Here is a 19,139-nt window from a genome sequence, read left to right as displayed (position 1 = left end):
TCACTCGCTCACTGTTAAGTTTGTCAAGGTCCCAGCGTTAGCTATCCTGCTACAGAGCCTGTTGATGTCGGGATGTGCGCGCATCACTCGATTGTGATGTTTGATGATAAACAGAAAATGGTACTATGCCCCTCATGAGTGTACATCCTCAAGTCCTTGAGGATGGGCCATATTCAATCAAAATCATGTTTGCAGGACAGATGGCCTGGCTACAGGACGTGTCTCATCCACCCATCCCAGAGGGACCCAGATTGTTTTTACAGTATCACTACAAATGAGCAAAAGCATTCCCGACCATTGCTGAAACGTTGAGAGAGGTGCTACCCCAGATAAGTAGTGGGGAAAGTGACTGGATTAATGTGTATGGGCTGAGTGGCTTCAGAACTAAGAAAGTTTCCCAGTAGTTTGTTTTTAAGGGTTTCAGACAGACCGAGGCCTTGTATCCCAAAACCGTCACCAGGCAAAGTTGAGATACCTCACCCTCCATAATGCTGATTAAGTATGGGGCGGAAAATTATAATGCCAACAAAGGGGATTGTCTCACACTACAGCTACGTATGAGGAGCATACACATCACGGACAAACTGAATTGGTCCACCTACACAGACAGCGTGGTGAAGAAGGCGCAGTAGCGCCTCTTCAACCTCAGGAGGCTGAAGAAATTCGGCTTGTCATCAAAAGCACTCACAAACTTTTACAGATGCACAATCRAGAGCATYCTRTCGGGCTGTATCACCGCCTGGTACGGCAACTGCTCCGCCCACAACCGTAAGGCTCTCCAGAGGGTAGTGAGGTCTGCACAACGCATCACCGGGGGCAAACTACCTGCCCTCCAGGACACCTACACCACCCGATGTCACAGGAAGGCCATAAAGATCATCAAGGACAACAACCACCCGAGCCACTGCCTGTTCACCCCGCTATCATCCAGAAGGTGAGGTCAGTACAGGTGCATCAAAGCAGGGACCGAGAGACTGAAAAAGATCAGACTGTTAAAGTGAGTGGCTGATGCTGTAACAGTTTTAACTTCATGGAGTCCCCTCGCCCAGGGCGCGAACCAGGGACCCTCTGCACACATCAACAACAGTCACCCACGAAGCGTCGTTACCCATCGCTCCACAAAAGCCGCGGCCCTTGCAGAGCAAGGGGAACCACTACTTCAAGGTTTCAGAGCAAGTGACGTCACCGACTGAAAGGCTGCTAGCGCGCACCACCGCTACCTAGCTAGCCATTTCACATCGGTTACACTGCCAACATACTGACTCAACTCCAGCCACTTTAATGATGGAAAAATGTATGGAAAAATGTATCACGAGCCACTTTAAACAATGCCACTTCATATAATGTTTACATACCCTACATTACTCATCTCATCATATGTATATACTGTACTCTATACCATCTACTGCATCTTGCCATCTTGAGGTAATACATGTCTCACTAGCCACTTTAAACAATTCCACTTTTATATGTTTACATACCCTACATTACTCATCTCATATGTATATACTGTACTCGATACCATCTACTGCATCTTGCCTATGCCGTTCTGTACCATCACTCATTCATATATCTTTATGTACATATTCTTAATTCCTTTACACTTGTGTGTATAAGGTAGTTGTTGTGAAATTGATAGGCTAGATTACTCATTGGTTATTACTGCATTGTCGGAACTAGAAGCACAAGCATTTCGCTACACTTGCATTAACATCTGCTAACCATGTGTATGTGACAAATACAATTTGATTTGATTTGATATAGCCATTTTCAGTGTCTTTCCCTGAAAAAGCAAACAGCATATCCAGACTTTATTCAGGTTGAAAAAGCCAAGGGATCTTATAGAGATCTGTATGTCCATCTTATTTGTCTGTTACCATTATGGACACAGCACCACGGTCCACATCATCTAAAAGTGACATTATGGGGAGAACGATCACAGAGCCCTCCCAGGACCTCCTGGACACATTGATCAAGCCCAGTCTTGCCATCCCTGCAGGGACCCATAATTGAGTTATTTGGGTCCTTGCCTGAAAGGGTCACATATCTTGGATCTCTTAATTAGGGGAGCGACAGGATGGGTAGGTTGAGTTAGGGAAGGAGGCCACTGTGTTCGCTCACGGGGCCATTAAAGGCGGCAGAAAGTCATTTGGAGAACAGGATAACTCACTTTGATGACCCTCAGCAGCTGTGAATCAGCCACTGCAATATACTGCTCACTGGCTGCATTATACCAGGCCCAGCTCTAAGCTCTCCAGGTCTAAGCTCTTAAACGCTGGTGGCCATTTTATATTCATATTTACAAATGAAAGCTGTTGTGTGGATTTACGTCTTATCTATCCGCAGGGAAGTATACCTCTTGGGAGAAGTGTGTTTGTCACATTTTTCATTTAGATACCATTATATATATTTTTTGATTAGATGAGTTTAATGTGTCACATGCATTAAACTCGGACTAAATCCTTGTGCCAGTAACTTACACAATAGTATGTTTGTGGTTTAGATAGGCCTTCCTCTACAATCATAATATTAAATGGCTTTCGTAACCAACTCCTGTGTGCTTTTTGTTTTAATCACAGAGCTTTTCAACATAATAGTAGGTATACAGTAGCTTGGATTCTATTAACTATTGATCTCAAGATCTTCAGACAGATTTTTGGTAGAAAAGACAAGTGATGTGCGCATTGGCTTTAGTGGAGGGCAATGGAAGATGTGACACACCTCCTCATTTCTGAAACTGCAGATTCTGCAGAGTAGTGTCAGATGGTATGATTGGTTGACTGAGGTTTGCTCACTTCCATCCAGTTTGGCTACTTTCCTTGCTAGCATTTGTTAGAATGCTAATGGATTTGATAGGCTATATGTAGTATTCTGTGCATGGCTAGCCAACTAGCTAGCCTTGTCTAGTAAGACGAGTGTTGCTGGCAAAATATTTTTTTATTTCACCTTTATTTAACCAGGTAGGCTAGTTGAGAACAAGTTGTCATTTGCAACTGCGACCTGGCCAAGATAAAGCAMAGCAGTTCGATACATACTACAACACAGAGTTACACATGGAATAAACAAACATACAATCAATAATACAGTAGAAAAAAATCTCTATAAAAMAATACAGTAGAAAAAAAATCTATATACAACATGTGCAAATGAGGTAGGATAAGAGAGGTAAGGCAATAAATAGGCCATGGTGGCAAAGTAATTACAATATAGCAATTAAACACTGGAATGGTAGAATGTGCAGAAGATGAATGTGCAAGTAGAGATACTGGGGTGCAAAGGAGCAAGAAAAATAAATAAATACAGTATGGGGATGAGGTAGATTGGATGGGCTATTTACAGATGAGCTATGTACAGGTTCAGTGATATGTGAGCTGCTCTGACAGCTGGTGCTTDAAGCTAGTGAGGGAGGTAAGAGTCTCCAGCTTTAATGATTTTTGCAGTTCGTTCCAGTCATTGGCAGCAGAGAACTGGAAGGAGAGGCGGCCGAAGGAAGAATTGGCTTTGAGGGTGACCAGTGAGATATACCTGCTGGAGCGTGTGCTATGGGTGGGTGCTGCTATGGTGACCAGTGAGCTGAGATAAGGCGGGGCTTTACCTAGCAGAGACTTGTAGATTACCTGGAGCGACCAGTATGAAGCGAGGGCCAACCAACGAGAGCGTACAGGTCGCAGTGGTGGGTAGTATATGGGGCTTTGGTGACAAAACGGATGGCACTGTGATAGACTACATCCAATTTGTTGAGTAGAGTGTAGGAGGCTATTTTGTAAATGACATCGCCGAAATCGAGTATCGGTAGGGTGGTCAGTTTTACGAGGGTATGTTTGGCAGCATGAGTGAAGGATGCTTTGTTGCGAAATAGGAAGCCGATTCTAGATTTAATTTTGGATTGGAGATGTTTAATGTGAGTCTGGAAGGAGAGTTTACAGTCTAACCAGACACCTAGGTATTTGTAGTTGTACACATATTCTAAGTCAGAACCGTTCAGGGTAGTGATGATGGACGGGCAGGCAGGTGCGTGCTGCGATCGGTTGAAAAGCATGCATTTAGTTTTACTTGCATTTAAGAGCAGTTGGAGGCCACGGAAGGAGAGTTGTATGGCATTGAAGCTCATCTGGAGGTTAGTTAACACAGTGGAAGAAGGGCCAGAGGTATACAGAATGGTGTCGTCTGCGTAGAGGTGGATCAAAGAATCACCAGTAGCAATAGCGACATCATTGATGTATACAGAGAAGAGAGTCGGCCCAAGAATTGAACCCTGTGGCACCCCCATAGAGGCTGCCAACATGCCCTCCGATTTGACATACTGAACTCTATCAGAGAAGTAGTTGGTGAACCAGGCGAGACAATCATTTGAGAAACCAAGGCTGTTGAGTCTGCCAATAAGAATGTTGTGATTGACAGAGTCGAAAGCCTTAGCCAGGTCGATGAATACGGCTGCACAGTAATGTCTCTAAGTTGGCAGGCTAGCTAGCTGCTGTAGCTGCAGTAATAGTAAGCTAATAGCTATAAGTAATTGTAAACAATTTGAACCTATCTATCTAGCTAGATTGCTAGCTTCATTGTATCCATCTGTAGTCAAAATAATATTCTCCCCACTTGTGTAGTAAGCATAMATGCTTTGAAGCTTGTGGAGGGTGATGCACATTTCACTTTTGACTTGCGATCCGTTGGCCAATGCTTGTCTTCTCTACCATGAATGTGGATATACTCTTCAGAGTCAATTGATTTCAAATGAACCAACAAGGGAGTTAAAGGACACAGGCGCAATACATAGAACAACTGTATGCATCAGATGTAATCACAGGAGCAGTAGTGTTCACATGTTGACATCTGATTATTTTTGTCACCTGTGTCATAGGAAACCCTTACGGAAGGAGGAGAATGGAACAAGCCGAGGGGAGTACGCCATGAGCTCGCGCAGCAAGAAGACGGTGGACACCAACAACACAGGGGTGTAGGAAGTGCCCAGATAGAAGGATCACGGCAACCACAACCCCAAACCACTAGAAATTACAAGAAGACCTCCTTGACTTTGAGAAGGCAGGGGGGCTGGTAGGAGGGAGAGTATGAACTTGCAATCCAACAGCAAATCATGCTTCAGGCCATTGTGGGAACATATGAAAGAGAGCTTGGCCGAAATAGGTCTGTGAAAGAGAATAGCATTGATAAAGATATTAATCCGGGTTTGGAACTCAGTAGCTGACTCCTTCACACGCAGGGCTTGAGGGCTTAGCACTGGAAGCCTTAACGGGATGGCTCGTCTAGAGTKGACTCGATGTCTAGCGGGCACTCGATAACAGCTGCCAGCACATTGGCCAAATCTGTAAGTCCATACATCACCTTGGAGACCCCTAAGTGGACAGAAGCGACACGAAATACAGAGGATAAAAATATCGCATGCACTTTCTGTTGAATGCAATGATTTCTGTCTTTCTCTTTCTGCACTTCCCGCAACCCTCCACATTTCATTGTCTTATTCCCCCCCTTCCCCTTCCTCTCCTGCCTCTGAAGGTTTCCTGATGACTGAGGCACAAATCAGCCTTTTGTTAATTGACATTCTCCTTGAAACACAAAACCATGTTGATGGACAAGGATTGCAGTGGTCTGTACACCAAAATATGACAAAAGAAGAACTGTCATCGTGAAGAGTTCAGTGTATTGCTTTTGGTCTCTGACTATGCAATTTGAAAGGATATGAGATATGTTCCCAAGGGTTGTTTCCTTATTATGAAAATAGGACATGAGAGTGTCCAAKGCCGATCAGTTATGGATTCTGTTTAGTGCTTTCCGACGCAGATCTGCATTTGAATTTCTGTAGTATGTGTACTACACTATGTCTAGGCTATATTAATCAATGAGAGAATTCAGCCCATAGAAATACACATATGTGATTCAAAGAGTTTCTACAGGGGCTATATTCAATGTGGATTTAGCAATATGACATCATGATGCACAGCGGAGCGACTTCCTGCTTACAGAAATGTGGGCATGCCTCAAGAGGGGGCTCAAATCGGGAAGAGCCAATAGCGGCAGTCTTTCAAGTGTGTTCGTTTGTTATTGCCCCGCTGTGTATGATGATGCAATATTGCTGAGTCTACCTTTAAGAAAGGTAGAATTAACCTTTTTTTTTTTTTTTTGTGTAAGTATATGTTTCACCCAAAAATGCATTCTGTACTTGTTTTTCTCTTTTGTCAAAGTCTCTATTGTAAAGTTTGGCTCCAGGATTCAGTCTTCTGGATTTGGGTTAATGACCTACACCTTTTAAATGCACTGAAGACTTTGGATGTTAGCTTTGCCTATGGGCTTTCCACCCTTAACAAAGCCAGGGTTCAGCATTTCATTAATGGCTAACCTGCAGTTTCTACCCTAATAGTCTACTGGATAAATATCTAAAGGACAGTTATAAAATTACTGCGCAGGAGGGGCGCTCCAAAATAAGGGAGGGGTGTGTAACTTTTTTTTGTTGCTTTGGGAAGGGTTGTGTCGATTTTTATTTGGCACAAGGGAGGGTATTGCATTTTTCCCCTGGTTTACATTTGCTGTTTTGCAGGTTTTCTTATATAATTTATTCCATCCTAGCAAACTTTACCCATCTGCTTTACCCATCCTTATACACTAGCCTAYGCCACAGTACCCACATTGGTTGCCGCCGTCGGCTCTGGGCTCATATTCGTCACACTCGTAYCTTTGATATTTACCTCTCCAAAGGCCACAAAACAACATGTTCGAGTGCTTCCATGAAAGCTTTGTGGTGCAGAAACGTGAAGCGGAAGCCACGGTRCAATCAATCAGGAGGTGGACAGCACATGGTGATGAAATTATGCTGAATTGAGTAATTCATTTCAACTAATTAACTAACAACAACAGATCTTTGTGTTGAAGCCTATTTCATCCTATTTAAGAAATATATGGTAGGCCTACCTGTTTTAACAGACGAAATTTAAAGCTATCCATAGATTTGTCGGCCAATTCCTCCAATAGTGTCACCACACCTTAAATACCTCTGTGTCCGTGAATGGCTTGGTCTGTTAAGTTAAAACCAGTGCTCGAATTGAAGGGGCAGGCCTATGTGAGGGTATGCCATAGCCTACTTTCTTGTTAAAGAAACTGGCAAAAATCATACCCCTTGTTAGCTTAAGATTTGGAATAAATTAAAACGGATTCTGCATATATAAAGTGACTTTATAACAATGTTTTTCTCCCCGATGCTTTATGCTAGAAACAAGCTGCAAAATGCCCAAAGACGCAACTCCGGTGCATATGGGGAATATCTTTGGGTTGTCTCTGTCATTCAGAGGTTGAGCTATGAGGTTTTATAGCYGAGAATATATATAGTTTTTCTTTGCTTGGGAAGTAATCTAATAGGCCTACAATGTGTAACTCTGTCGCTACCAATTGAGCTATTCACTTTCTCTAAAAGGGAAGATTTTTAAACCCAGGCAGTTTTTAGGGATRTGGTTGTGACCTTCTCTTGTTGGGTTAAGCCATGGAAGAGCAGCCAGCAGTTAAAGCTTACATTTTYTCTGTCTGGGGTGGCAAGTAGGCTACAATGCTTAGAATCATATGACATCTTAGATTTAATTATTTGCAAGTAGCGACAGTTTAGTTGCAAACAAGACACACTGGTTTAGCATCGGAGAAATGTGGTAAGTTGAATACATATCTCTCTGTCCATTCTTCCCTGAAACTTCTATTTTCTAAATCTGCCTTTCTTTTGGGACATTTTGGGAGCGACAGTTTCTCTTGCAACCAAGCTGATTGTTTTGAGCTAATAAAAAGTAGGGTAGGTTACCTGTTTTTCCCCAATCATCGCACAAATAAATAGACATAAGCTACAAAACTAATTCACTAGTGACATTTTGGGCTATATTCAATCTGCGATAGAAATGTAAAGGTAATTTTCGATTGAGCTGACGAATGCAGAGTTTACCGTGAACATTGCCTTTAAATTTCAATCACGATGTAAAGCTGAACTTCCACGATGCAGATTGAATAGAGCCGTTTATCTACATGAGTATGTTATTGTCATTGAATTAGTGATGTACTAAACAGATGCGTTCAAAATGGTGTTCAAAATAGTGTAGGCCTATGAATTGGGCTGCTATKATATTGTGTTCTGGCCCGACGACTATTAGCTCAGAAAAACTGATATTAAAAAATATATTTTGCTAATATCTTCAGTCATGTACATTGACTAGAATTGCATGAAATGTCTTTATAAAAGGAACTTTTTTTAATCTGACCTGCAAATACGATGATAGATGCATACACCCCCTGATGGTATTAAGGAGGTAGGCCTACTTTGTCACTATTACTGGGGTTGTAATCATTATTTTGAGTTAATTCAATGAAGGGGGAGGGTATTTAATTATTTTCAATTACAAGGGGAGGGTCATGTGAAAATATGTTTTATGTTGGGGAGGGGGGTGCATTTAAAAAAAATGTTAATGACGTCTCGAGTTGGACCCCCCCTCCCATGCAGTAATTTTCGAACGGTCCCTAATAGCTACCGCAGTAAATTACTCCACCTACAATATGTCTGGTACTGCATTGTTTTCAAGGTGTGTTTCCTAAAAGCTTTGTAGCTAACATGGTTGATTATTTCTCAAAGTCAATGTACCCAATATCATCATGAATTAAATGTCATGCTCAAATCATCCCAAAGTCTCCAAAAAGGGATTGTGTAGCTCAATGACTTGGTGAGAAGTCATTGACTTGGTTAGAAGTCATTGCTAATATTGCATTTGATGGGAAAATGCTGTAAGCCGATAGTGGTCAGTAGATGCATAAGCAAACTGATTACGGTTAGGAAGGTTAGGAAGCAAACATGTCATTTTGTAATTTGGTTGTACTATCCCTTTAATCTACGTAAACATTGGGAACATTTTGACGTGTATCATTTTTTCCCCCCCGAATGATCTGCCCGTGGTTAGATCAAAAAGTTATATTTCTTCTGAAGAGTGATTCTTCCAATCCCTCTCTCCCTAAGGATACACAGCTTTAGTGGGCTGTAGGGAAGTGGGTCATAATAGGTTAACATGCTGAAATTCAACATACATTAAAATCAACATTTATTCATATCAGAAGAAGAGTCAAATACAATGATAACAGAGCTCATAGATCATCATCTTGCACACAAAGCTAACTGTCTGTATGTCCAAGCTGTCCTTCCTCCTTCATTTCATGCTAAAAAAGAAACCATACTGGACACACTCATTGCATAGTCTATACCTACAGCCCATACCTACGGTTAACTCCACTACATGAACATAGTTGTGTATTATAATGTACAAAATAAGTATAACAAAAATAGCATGAATGTAAATATCAGTATTTAAGACTTGTCTTCTTGACTGTTTATCGTGTGTACAGAGTAAATAACATACTGTATGTTTATAGGATTAAATATTAAGAAACAAAATGTTGATATGCTACCAGTCTGAGTTGAGTAAATGTTGTTGTGTGTCTGGAACAAGCCATTAATGTATATTTGAGTAATTAAAGGTTGTTGCACAATGTATGCATCACATACCAAAACAATAAATATATACAGTGGGGAGAACAAGTATTTGATACACTGCCGATTTTGCAGGTTTTCCTACTTACAAAGCACGTAGAGGTCTGTCATTTTTATSATAGGTACACTTCTACTGTGAGAGTCGGAATCTAAAACAAAAATCCAGAAAATCACATTGGATGATTTTTAAGTAATTAATTTGCATTTTATTGCATGACATAAGTATTTGATACATCAGAAAAGCAGAACTTAATATTTGGTAAACAGAAACCTTTGTTTGCAATTACAGAGATCATACTTTCTGTAGTTCTTGACCAGGTTTGCACACACTGCAGCAGGGATTTTGGCCCACTCCTCCATACAGACCTTCTCCAGATCTTTCAGGTTTCGGGGCTGTCGCTGGGCAATACGGACTTTCAGTTCCCTCCAAAGATTTTCTATTGGGTTCAGGTCTGAGACTGGCTAGGCCACTCCAGGACCTTGAGATGCTTCTTACGGAGGCACTCCTTAGTTGCCCTGGCTGTCTGTTTCGAGTCGTTGTCATGCTGGAAGACCCAGCCACGACCATCTTCAATGCTCTTACTGAGGGAAGGAGGTTGTTGGCCAAGATCTCGCGATACATGGCCCATCCATCCTCCCTCAATACGGTAGAGTCGTCCTGTCCCTTTGCAAAAAGCATCCCAAAGAATGATGTTTCCACCTCCATGCTTCACGTTGGGATGGTGTTCTTGGGGTTGTACTCATCTCTTCTTCTTCCTCCAAACACGGCGAGTGGAGTTTAGACCAAAAAGCTCTATTTTCTGTCTCATCAGACCACATGACCTTCTCCCATTCCTCCTCTGGATCATCCAGATGGTCATTGGCAAACTTCAGACGGGCCTGGACATGCGCTGGCTTGAGAGAGAGCCGGAATTCTTACTGGTTGGTAGGTGATCAAATACTTATGTCATGCAATAAAATGCAAATGAATTACTTAAAAATCATACAATGTGATTTTCGGGATTTTTGTTTTAGATTCCGTCTCTCACAGTTAAAGTGTACCTATGATAAAAATTACAGACCTCTACATGCTTTGTAAGTAGGAAAACCTGCAAAATCGGCAGTGTATCAAATACTTGTTCTCCCCACTGTACATATATATTGTGCATTGAACTAATTTAAATTGCAACCTGCTGACTTTTTTTAGTTTTCAATAAAATTGTACTATTGAATATGATCTATTGTCAGTTTGTTCCATATTGCTTCCTCAATGAATCTAAGACTGTATGGAACGTTGTTGGAGGGATTGTACTCCATTGTGTTTCCAATCAATCAGGGATCAACTCTTTGAAAGCGCATTGTGCACATTTCTCACTGATATCAATGCATGATTTAATAAACCCCCCAAAAATCTCAAATTGTGATTTGGCCCTGAAAAACTTGATGAACACAACGTTGGAAGGGCACAGAAAGTCAATTCAACGTCTATTCCACGTTTGTTCAATGTAACTTCATTCAAATGACGTGGAAACAACATTTATTCAGCCAGTGTGTGCCCAGTGGGTATTTACTTTTAGTCCTCAAGGCCCTCTATTTACAGGCATTTATTGCAACAGGCTTTTTATGTGTGCTTTATTCCTTATAATATAGGCTTTGTATTGCTTTACGACTGATTGCATTAACGCACTTCAAGGAAACCTGTACAGGTCGCAGGAGTTAACCAGTTAAATGTAACTAAACGTAATCTAAAATGTAATGTACGTAATCCCCAAAAGTAATTATTTATCATGAGAGGGCAGTAAACAATAACTAGTAATGCTGCATACTCTAAGAAAGGTTTAAACCTTTCTGGTCATTAAAAAAATATATAAATTGCTGAGGTGTAGTCACTTTAGAAGACACAAGTTCAAGTACACAGTACAAATATGATGAAAATATTACATATTTCATTTGATGTATTTCCTATTCAACAAAACTGTATGAATAAGGCKTGGAATGACTTATATGYCTTCTAAATATAGTATAATCTTGGCCGGCTCCAGGCATAAGCAACATAAGCGKCCGATTAGGGCTCCCGGCTGTTCTGAGGGCAAAAGAGGGTGTAACTCAATATTAGGAAGGTGTATTTTATGTGGTTGAAAATKAAATACTGTCAGCTTTTATGTTGCTGAAAGAAATTGCACGTTTAGGCTACACAACAGGTCCCTAAACACGCAATCGCATTCTCTTAAGATTATGAAAGGAATAAATCATGTTTCTCAGCTCTTGTTCCCAAGACAAAATGTACATACGGTCTATAATTTTAGTTAATATTATAATTTGCTACATGTGAGGCTTACAAACTATTCCAACTACTAGGCTATTCCACTCTAAAATAATTCCYGCATCCATACAGTGCCATTTGATAAATGCAAAGAGATGTCACTTTAAACAAAAAATAGTGTTATGAACGACATTCGGGGATTGTCGTTCATTCATAGTTGTTTTATAATTTGATTATATTCAGGCCTTTTGCTGGTAACAAGCCTTCGCTGTGTCTTGGACACTGGTGATCAGCATAAACTAAAGCAAAATCAGCATCAAGTCACAATATGCTGGCTTCTAAAGTGATCTTTAATTTCTATTGGAATTCAGCCAGAGTGGACAATCTGCATTCAGAATGACTGCCAGGGATAAAAAAAAATGTATAAATGAGACTACCTAAACCAGAACAACCATTTCAGTAACGGGTTCAATTGGATTAGTTTAGAAGAATGTATGTTATTTATCTTTGTGTAGCAAAATATACAACAATTGATTAATCAATCAATCAGTGTACATGCAAAAACGCAGACACTAAAACATTTCTAAAAATGAAACTGCAGTACAGTGTGCTGAGAAATATGATAATGATGGCCGTGGTTTTGCAGACCAGCAAAATTCTGACTATTTGGGAGCCAACCTCACAACCTCTGTTGTCAGTAACCTGAATTTCCTGATACACCGCTGGAGAGTATGATAAAGATTATTAAAAGATTAGAACCTACAGATATTCCGTAATTTGTCCCTATTGGGGAACCCTTTTGGGTGTCACATAGAACCCTTAGATTTTTTAGAACCCTCTCCCAAGGAACCCTCGTGGGTTCTTCATTTTGTCCCTGTAGGGGAACCCTTTTGGGTTCTACATAGAACCCTGTCATGAAGAACTCTCGGGTTACAGAGTTATGTCATTTGTCCCTAATGGGGGAACCCTTTGGGGAGCCATGTAGAACCCTTTGATTTGTCCCTGTAGGGGAAGCCTTTTGAGTTCCAACCCTGTCACGAAGAACCCCTGGTTCCAGGTAGACCATTTGCAGGTTCTACAGTTATACTTATAGTATATAGTATATGTGCGAATGGCAGACACTGTAAACAATTACCTGTAATTTGACAGTAAGTTACCAGCTACTGAGTTGCAGTAAAAATACAGTATTTTTACAGTTGAATTAAGRTTTTATTGTTGTAAAATGAATTGTTGTTTACCATACTTTCACTGCACTTTGAAATGTAGGTAGGGGCAATGTGCTGGTGGGGGCACATTAGCATATTTGGCAGCATGGTCTAAAAACAATGTACCCTAACCATTCCCAAATTTTGAGTGTGTGGATATACAGTGCATTTAGAAAGTATTCATACCCCCTGACTTATTCCACATTTTGTAGTGTTACAGCCTGAATTCAAAATKGATTTTTTTTTTATTCTCTCACCCATCTACACAAAATATCCGATAATAACAAAGTGAAACAAATTATATATAATTTTTGCAAATGTATTGAAAATGAAATACAGAAATATCTAATTTACATAAGTATTCACACACCTGAGTCAATACTTTGTAGAAGCACCTTTGGCAGCAATTACAGCTGTGAGTCTTTCTGGGTAATTCGCTGGAATGTGCAACATTTGCCCATTATACTTTTACAAATACTTTAAGCTCTGTCAAATTGGTAGTTCATCATTGCTAGATTACCATTTTCAGGTCTTGCCATAGATTTCCAAGTAGACTTTAGTCAAAACTGTAACTCAGCCAATTCTTGGTAAGCAATTCCAGTGTCGATTTGGCCTTGTATTTTAGGTTACTGTCCTGCTGAAAGGTGAACTAATCTCCCAGTGTCTGGTGGAAAGCTAGAATTTTGACTGTGCTTAGCTCCATTCAGTTTATATTTTATCCTGAAAAGCTCCCCAGTCCTTAACGTTTACAAGCATACTCATAACATGATGCAGCCACCATTATGCTTGAAAATATAGAGTTGTAACGTTCGTCGTCGGAATGAGAAGGATCGGACCAAAGCGCACCCCGGTAAGTGTTCATGATATTTATTTAAACTGAACACTGAGACAAAATAATAAAATGGAACAACACGAAACAGTTCTGTCTGGTGCAGACACAAAACAGAAAACAACTACCCACAAAACACAGGTGGGAAAAAGCTGCCTAAGTATGATTCTTAATCAGAGACAACGATAGACAGCTGCCTCTGATTGAGAACCACACCCGGCCAAACACAAAGAAATGCAAAACATAGAAAATGAACATAGAACGCCCACCCAAATCACACCCTGACCAAACCAAAATAGAGACATAAAAAGCTATCTACGGTCAGGGCGTGACAAGAGTGGTACTCAGTAATGTGTTGTATTGGATTTGCCCGCAAGATAACCCTTTGTATTCRGGTATTTGTCTTGCTATTTTTTTGCAGGATTACTTTAGTGCCTTGTTGCAAACAGGATGTATGCTTTGGAATATGTGTATTCTGTACAGGCTTCCTTCTTTTCACTCTGTCAATTAGATTAGTATTGTCGAGTAACTACTGTACAATGTTGTTGATCCTCAGTTTTCTCCTATCACAGCCATTCAACTCTGTAACTGTTTTAAAGTGATCATTGGCCTCATGATGAAATCCCTGAGCGGTTTCCTTCCTCTCAGGCAACAAGTTAGGAAGGACGCCTATTTCTTTTAGTGACTGAGTTTATTGATACACCATCCAAAGTTTAATAACTTCAACATGCTCAAAGGGATATACAATGTCTTTTTTTACCCACCTACAAATAGCTACCCATCTTTGGGAGGCATTGGAAAACCTTTCTGTTCTTTGTGATGGAATCTGTAACGCACTGGCCGTAGTGGGTGCGGAGTCAGGCGCAGGAGGCAGCAGGTACAGAAATAGCGCTTTATTATGCACAGGAAAAATAGTACTCGCCAAGATACTGGGCGCACATACACAAATGCCTGAAACCAGGACCTAACCAGTCCGGAGGGAAAACCCCAAAACAACACGCACTACCACACAATAACACAGTGGGAAATCAATAAGCCTGCACAAAGAGCAGGCGGGCCTACCGGCTTAAATAGCCCAACTAAAACCCAAACAAGAAACAGGTGTTACTAATCAGACAAAAACAACAGAAAAGGGAAAAGAGATCGGTGGCAGCTAGTAGGCCGGTGACGACGACCGCCGAGCGCCACCCGAACAGGAAGAGGAGCCACCCTCGGTAGGAGTCGTGACAGAATCTGTGTTTGAAATCATGTTAAACACTATTATTGCACACAGAGTAAGTCCATGCAATTTATTATGTGACTTGTTAAACACATTTTTACTCCTGAACTTATTTAGGCTTGCCATGACAAAGGGTTTAAATACCTATAAGCTCAAGACATTTCAGCTTTTCATTTTTAATAAATGTTAAAAAAAATATAAAAAGTATAATTCCACTTTGACATTATGGGGTATTGTGTGTAGACCAGTGACAAAAAATCTAAATGTAATCATTTTTTGATTCAGGATGTAACACGAAATGTGAATACTTTCTGAAGGCACTGTATGTTATTGGTAATAAAGATGTACTGTACCTGGTGTCACTGCATAAATATGAATGCACTTCCGCCCAAATAAATGCCCAAAGCCTTAATGCACACTGGTGTTGTCAGATAATGGGACGATTGTTGACTTGATTCTGGACAACTTTTAGCAAAGTGCAGAAGTGAATTCTTGCCATTAAATCTGTGACCAATCTCTCTCATGCCCACAGACCTGGTGGTACAGCAGTAAATAACCCCCCCCCCCCAAAACAAAAAGAAATATGGTTACGCATATTACCCTCATCCCTGACAAAGTGCCCCCCAATAGCCTTATTTTTGTCTATGCTGTATTGCAGTTAGATTTTTTGAATTGTTTGTTTCAGTATCTGTGTTTTTGCATGTACATTGATTAATTCATCAATTAATTTATCTTATTCTACACAAAATGAAATAACATACATTTTTCTAAACTAATCCAATCTGTTCGATTTAGTTTGATTTATTGCACCCGTCACTGAAATAGTTGTTCTGGTTTAGATGGTTTAAGTTCCGATTGTTGGCTATCCCCACTCTGGTGATGGGAAGGTTGGATCCTTTTACTGACTCTTTGGATTAATTTGATGCCCAGAGCACTCGAAATAGTCATGATTCTACAAGGCTCTCGTTCACATCTTCTTTACCATACAGGGATTATTGGTGCTGTCATTTGTGACTGAGATGTAAAAGCGTGCTTTTCAACAATGCACATTTTGGATTGCTAGGCATACAAATACAATCATTTATTGGTACATTTGAAAAGAGGTCTAGTTGTGGGCGCAACCGGACTAGTTGGTTCTACAAAGATGTGTCCATCATAACATTCAATAATAAATTAATGACATGAATTAATGAGATCAATTATCAGTTCTAAACATGTATTTTTCTTCTCTATGCAGCCTGCAGCATTATCTATTTTGCTTGAGAGCATATCTGACAGCCAGTTATTGGTCGGAATACATCTCCGGTGTGGAGGATTGTGTATTAATCCTGCTGTAGAATTCATTGCAGCCAGCAGGTCAAACGAATGACAAAAATGTGTCCCTCAGAAAAAACGAATCATGGCTCTCGAGTCAGTAAAAAGAGTAGTTCAAAAAGAACAAATCGTTCATAAGCTGCACGTCACTACCCCACTCAGGCTGGATTTCAATAGGAATTAGACATCACTTTGTAAACCAGCTTGATGCTGGTTTTGCGGGTGACCAGTATATGCTGGTATGCTGGTGACCAGCTTATACTGGTCACTAGTGTCCAAAACACAGTGAAGGCTAGTCACCAGCAAAAACACAGTGAAGGCTGGTCACCAGCGAAAGCACAGCAAAGGCTTGTCACTAGCGAAAACACAATGAAGGCTGGTTACCAGCTAAAACACAATGTAGTCTGTTCACCAGTGAAAACACAACGAAGGCTGGTCACCAGTGAAACACAATGAAGGCTGGTCACCAGTGAAAACACAATGAATGCTGGTCACCAGCCTATGCTGGTCTATGCTGTATGTTTCAGCAGGGTAAACAGGGGACTTGACTGTATACTTTTAGATTTGAAAGAATAGTTTCATGCTGTGGGAAATGGCACATTCCATGTTCTCACTTCCAATGGTCTTATCCAAAACATACTCCTTCCTCCAACGCGCCTTTGGTCAAAACTGGCAAATCAGTTTTTTTTATTCAGGACTCCCTAGATGTAAAGGATTTGTTTTATTAAGCTGTGTCAAAGCAATAGAAGACAGCCATGCAGTTTAGAATTAWACCAAGCCAGTGTTTCTGCTTTGCGCCTCGCACAACAAATCAAGCATCCTATCAGCAAAGTGTCAACAACGTGAGCCGACCCCAGACTTAATATTCACGTCCTCATTAGTCGTTGTGGCTTTCCCCCAAAAGTCGTGGAGTGCTGATGGATTGCTCGGTCATACCCGCAGCTCCTTCCTCAGTGGAAGGATAGCTTCGCTGTCAATCATGTGGCTGCCTTCGGCAAGAAGATGGTTTGTTATTACGGGCCGCCGCAGGTCAATTAAACTGACAGCTGCGAGTCTGCATGCCAATCAAAAGTGTGTGTGTGTGTACCAGGATACCTCTAAAATGAAAGCAAACTTTTTGCCTAGGAATGATTTTGAATTTAGGTCCCACCCATGTATTGTATGGACTTATGTTAAGTCAGCCAATACCAGAGAAGGAAATAGGAACAAATGTATCATACCCAGGAAGTAGGATATTTATTTACTGACCTTTGTCATACATTTCAGAAATGTATGATCCACACATATCTGATATCAGGTGAAGCAGACCACGCACACGTGATGTACTGCATAAGTTATCACCACACAAGTGACACAGTCAGTGTACAAAATCTGTGCAAGTGGTGATAGAGTCAGGAAGGGAGGGAGAGAGGGATGAAGGGATGGATCGGGGGGTACAGTAGAGAACAAGAGCGTCCAAAGGAATGCAAATGAGCAATGCTCTGAACCATGCTCTAACCTCTTCGACTCAGATGTGCCATTTGAGGATAATGCAATTAGACGGTCTGGGCCATTTGGAACACTCATGCATCGGTCGCACTGCCAGGGAGGCTGGATGGGCGCGGGAACCAAAGGGGAAGTGACAGCCTTTAAATGGGCCGAGGGAAGCAGGGAGAGGGAGGCCCTTGTCTAGTCGTCAGGATGACCCAACTGAAATAGCTCCAGACTAAGATGGGAGGTATCTAAAGAAGCTCCAAAAAGGAGGGGAACGATGTCCTGATGCAGGCAAATAGAACACCTTCATATTTGTGAGAAGCTGAAATAGCACGACTGATAGTGTAGTAGTTGGTAGATCGGGTGCGGTGTGGGTCTCTAGTGTGTGTGTGTGAGTGAGTGAGTGCGAGCGAACAAGTGTGCATGCACGGTGTGTGTGTGTGATTGTGTGTGTGTGTTGGGTGTAGTGTGTGTGTTGTGTCGTGGTTGTGTGTGTGTGTGTGAGTGTTTTGTGAGTGTGTGGATGTGTGTGTTGTGTGTGTGTGTAGTGTGTGTGTGTGTGTGTTTTGTGTGGTGTGTGGATTGTGTGTGTGGCTGTGTGGTGTGTGTTGTGTGTTGTGTGTGTGTTGTGTGTGTGTGTGTGTGTGTGTCTGTGTGTGTGTGTCTGTGTGTTACATGTATGATGGTCTGTGTGTGTACAGCATAAATGTACGCACTTCAGTGGGGGCTGTAGGAGAACCACCCTTTCGATGTCCTACCTGGATTGACACTACACGTTATGCAAAATTTATGGATGTTATAAGGACATTTTTTCACTTGAAGGCAAGGTCATAAAGTAATTTCCCTTTCAAAAAATCTGCAGGATATCTTGTGTCATCTCAGTCCCTCTTATTCCCGACCAAAAGATAATCACTAATGTTTGTTGAGGTCAATTATTGGTAAGCTGGTGAGTCATCGACCACAACAATAACAATACTTAACAACAACTTCAGACAAATATGCTACCTGTTAAGGCCATTCCACCAGACTGTTCCCCACATTGAAACAATACTACAGTTTTACTATAGAATACTATAGTACTTGCCTATAGAATTTGCGGTAGTTTACCTTTAGTATACATTACTACACACGTGGTATCCTTCGGGGATTTGTGTAGTAGTTACCATTGAATTTTGCTAGAATACTGTAAATATACTATAGTAAATTAACTTAGAGTATTTCCGGAAAGATCTAAATACGTTGTACATAACTACTAACCTTACAGTTCTCTGCAATAATTTACATCAGTTGTCCAGCAAAATGTTTTTCAATACAATCGTTTTCTCCTACTCATCACACAG

General features: G+C 40.9%; 1 protein-coding gene and 1 long non-coding RNA gene across 2 annotated transcripts in view; one reads left to right on the top strand and one right to left on the bottom strand.

Moving 5' to 3' along the window:
• The window catches only part of prima1 (proline rich membrane anchor 1), a 72,380-nt gene extending 62,798 nt beyond the window's left edge, over nt 1-9,582 (top strand). Inside the window, exon 4 of the mRNA XM_023974524.2 lies at nt 4,859-9,582. Coding sequence (XP_023830292.1) covers nt 4,859-4,958 — 100 coding nt within the window. The 3' untranslated portion in view covers nt 4,959-9,582. The remainder of the gene's footprint in view (nt 1-4,858) is intronic.
• The window catches only part of LOC139023248 (uncharacterized), a 288,962-nt gene extending 279,192 nt beyond the window's left edge, over nt 1-9,770 (bottom strand). Inside the window, exon 1 of the long non-coding RNA XR_011474396.1 lies at nt 9,552-9,770. This is a non-coding gene — a long non-coding RNA (uncharacterized lncRNA). The remainder of the gene's footprint in view (nt 1-9,551) is intronic.
• Between the last annotated feature and the right edge of the window lie 9,369 nt (nt 9,771-19,139).

This window comes from Salvelinus sp. IW2-2015, linkage group LG28 (genome assembly GCF_002910315.2).
Source record: "Salvelinus sp. IW2-2015 linkage group LG28, ASM291031v2, whole genome shotgun sequence".
Classification (NCBI taxonomy): Eukaryota; Metazoa; Chordata; class Actinopteri; order Salmoniformes; family Salmonidae; genus Salvelinus; species Salvelinus sp. IW2-2015.
Note: the sequence above shows the minus strand (reverse complement) of the source record. Positions and strands in the feature narration are given on the sequence as shown.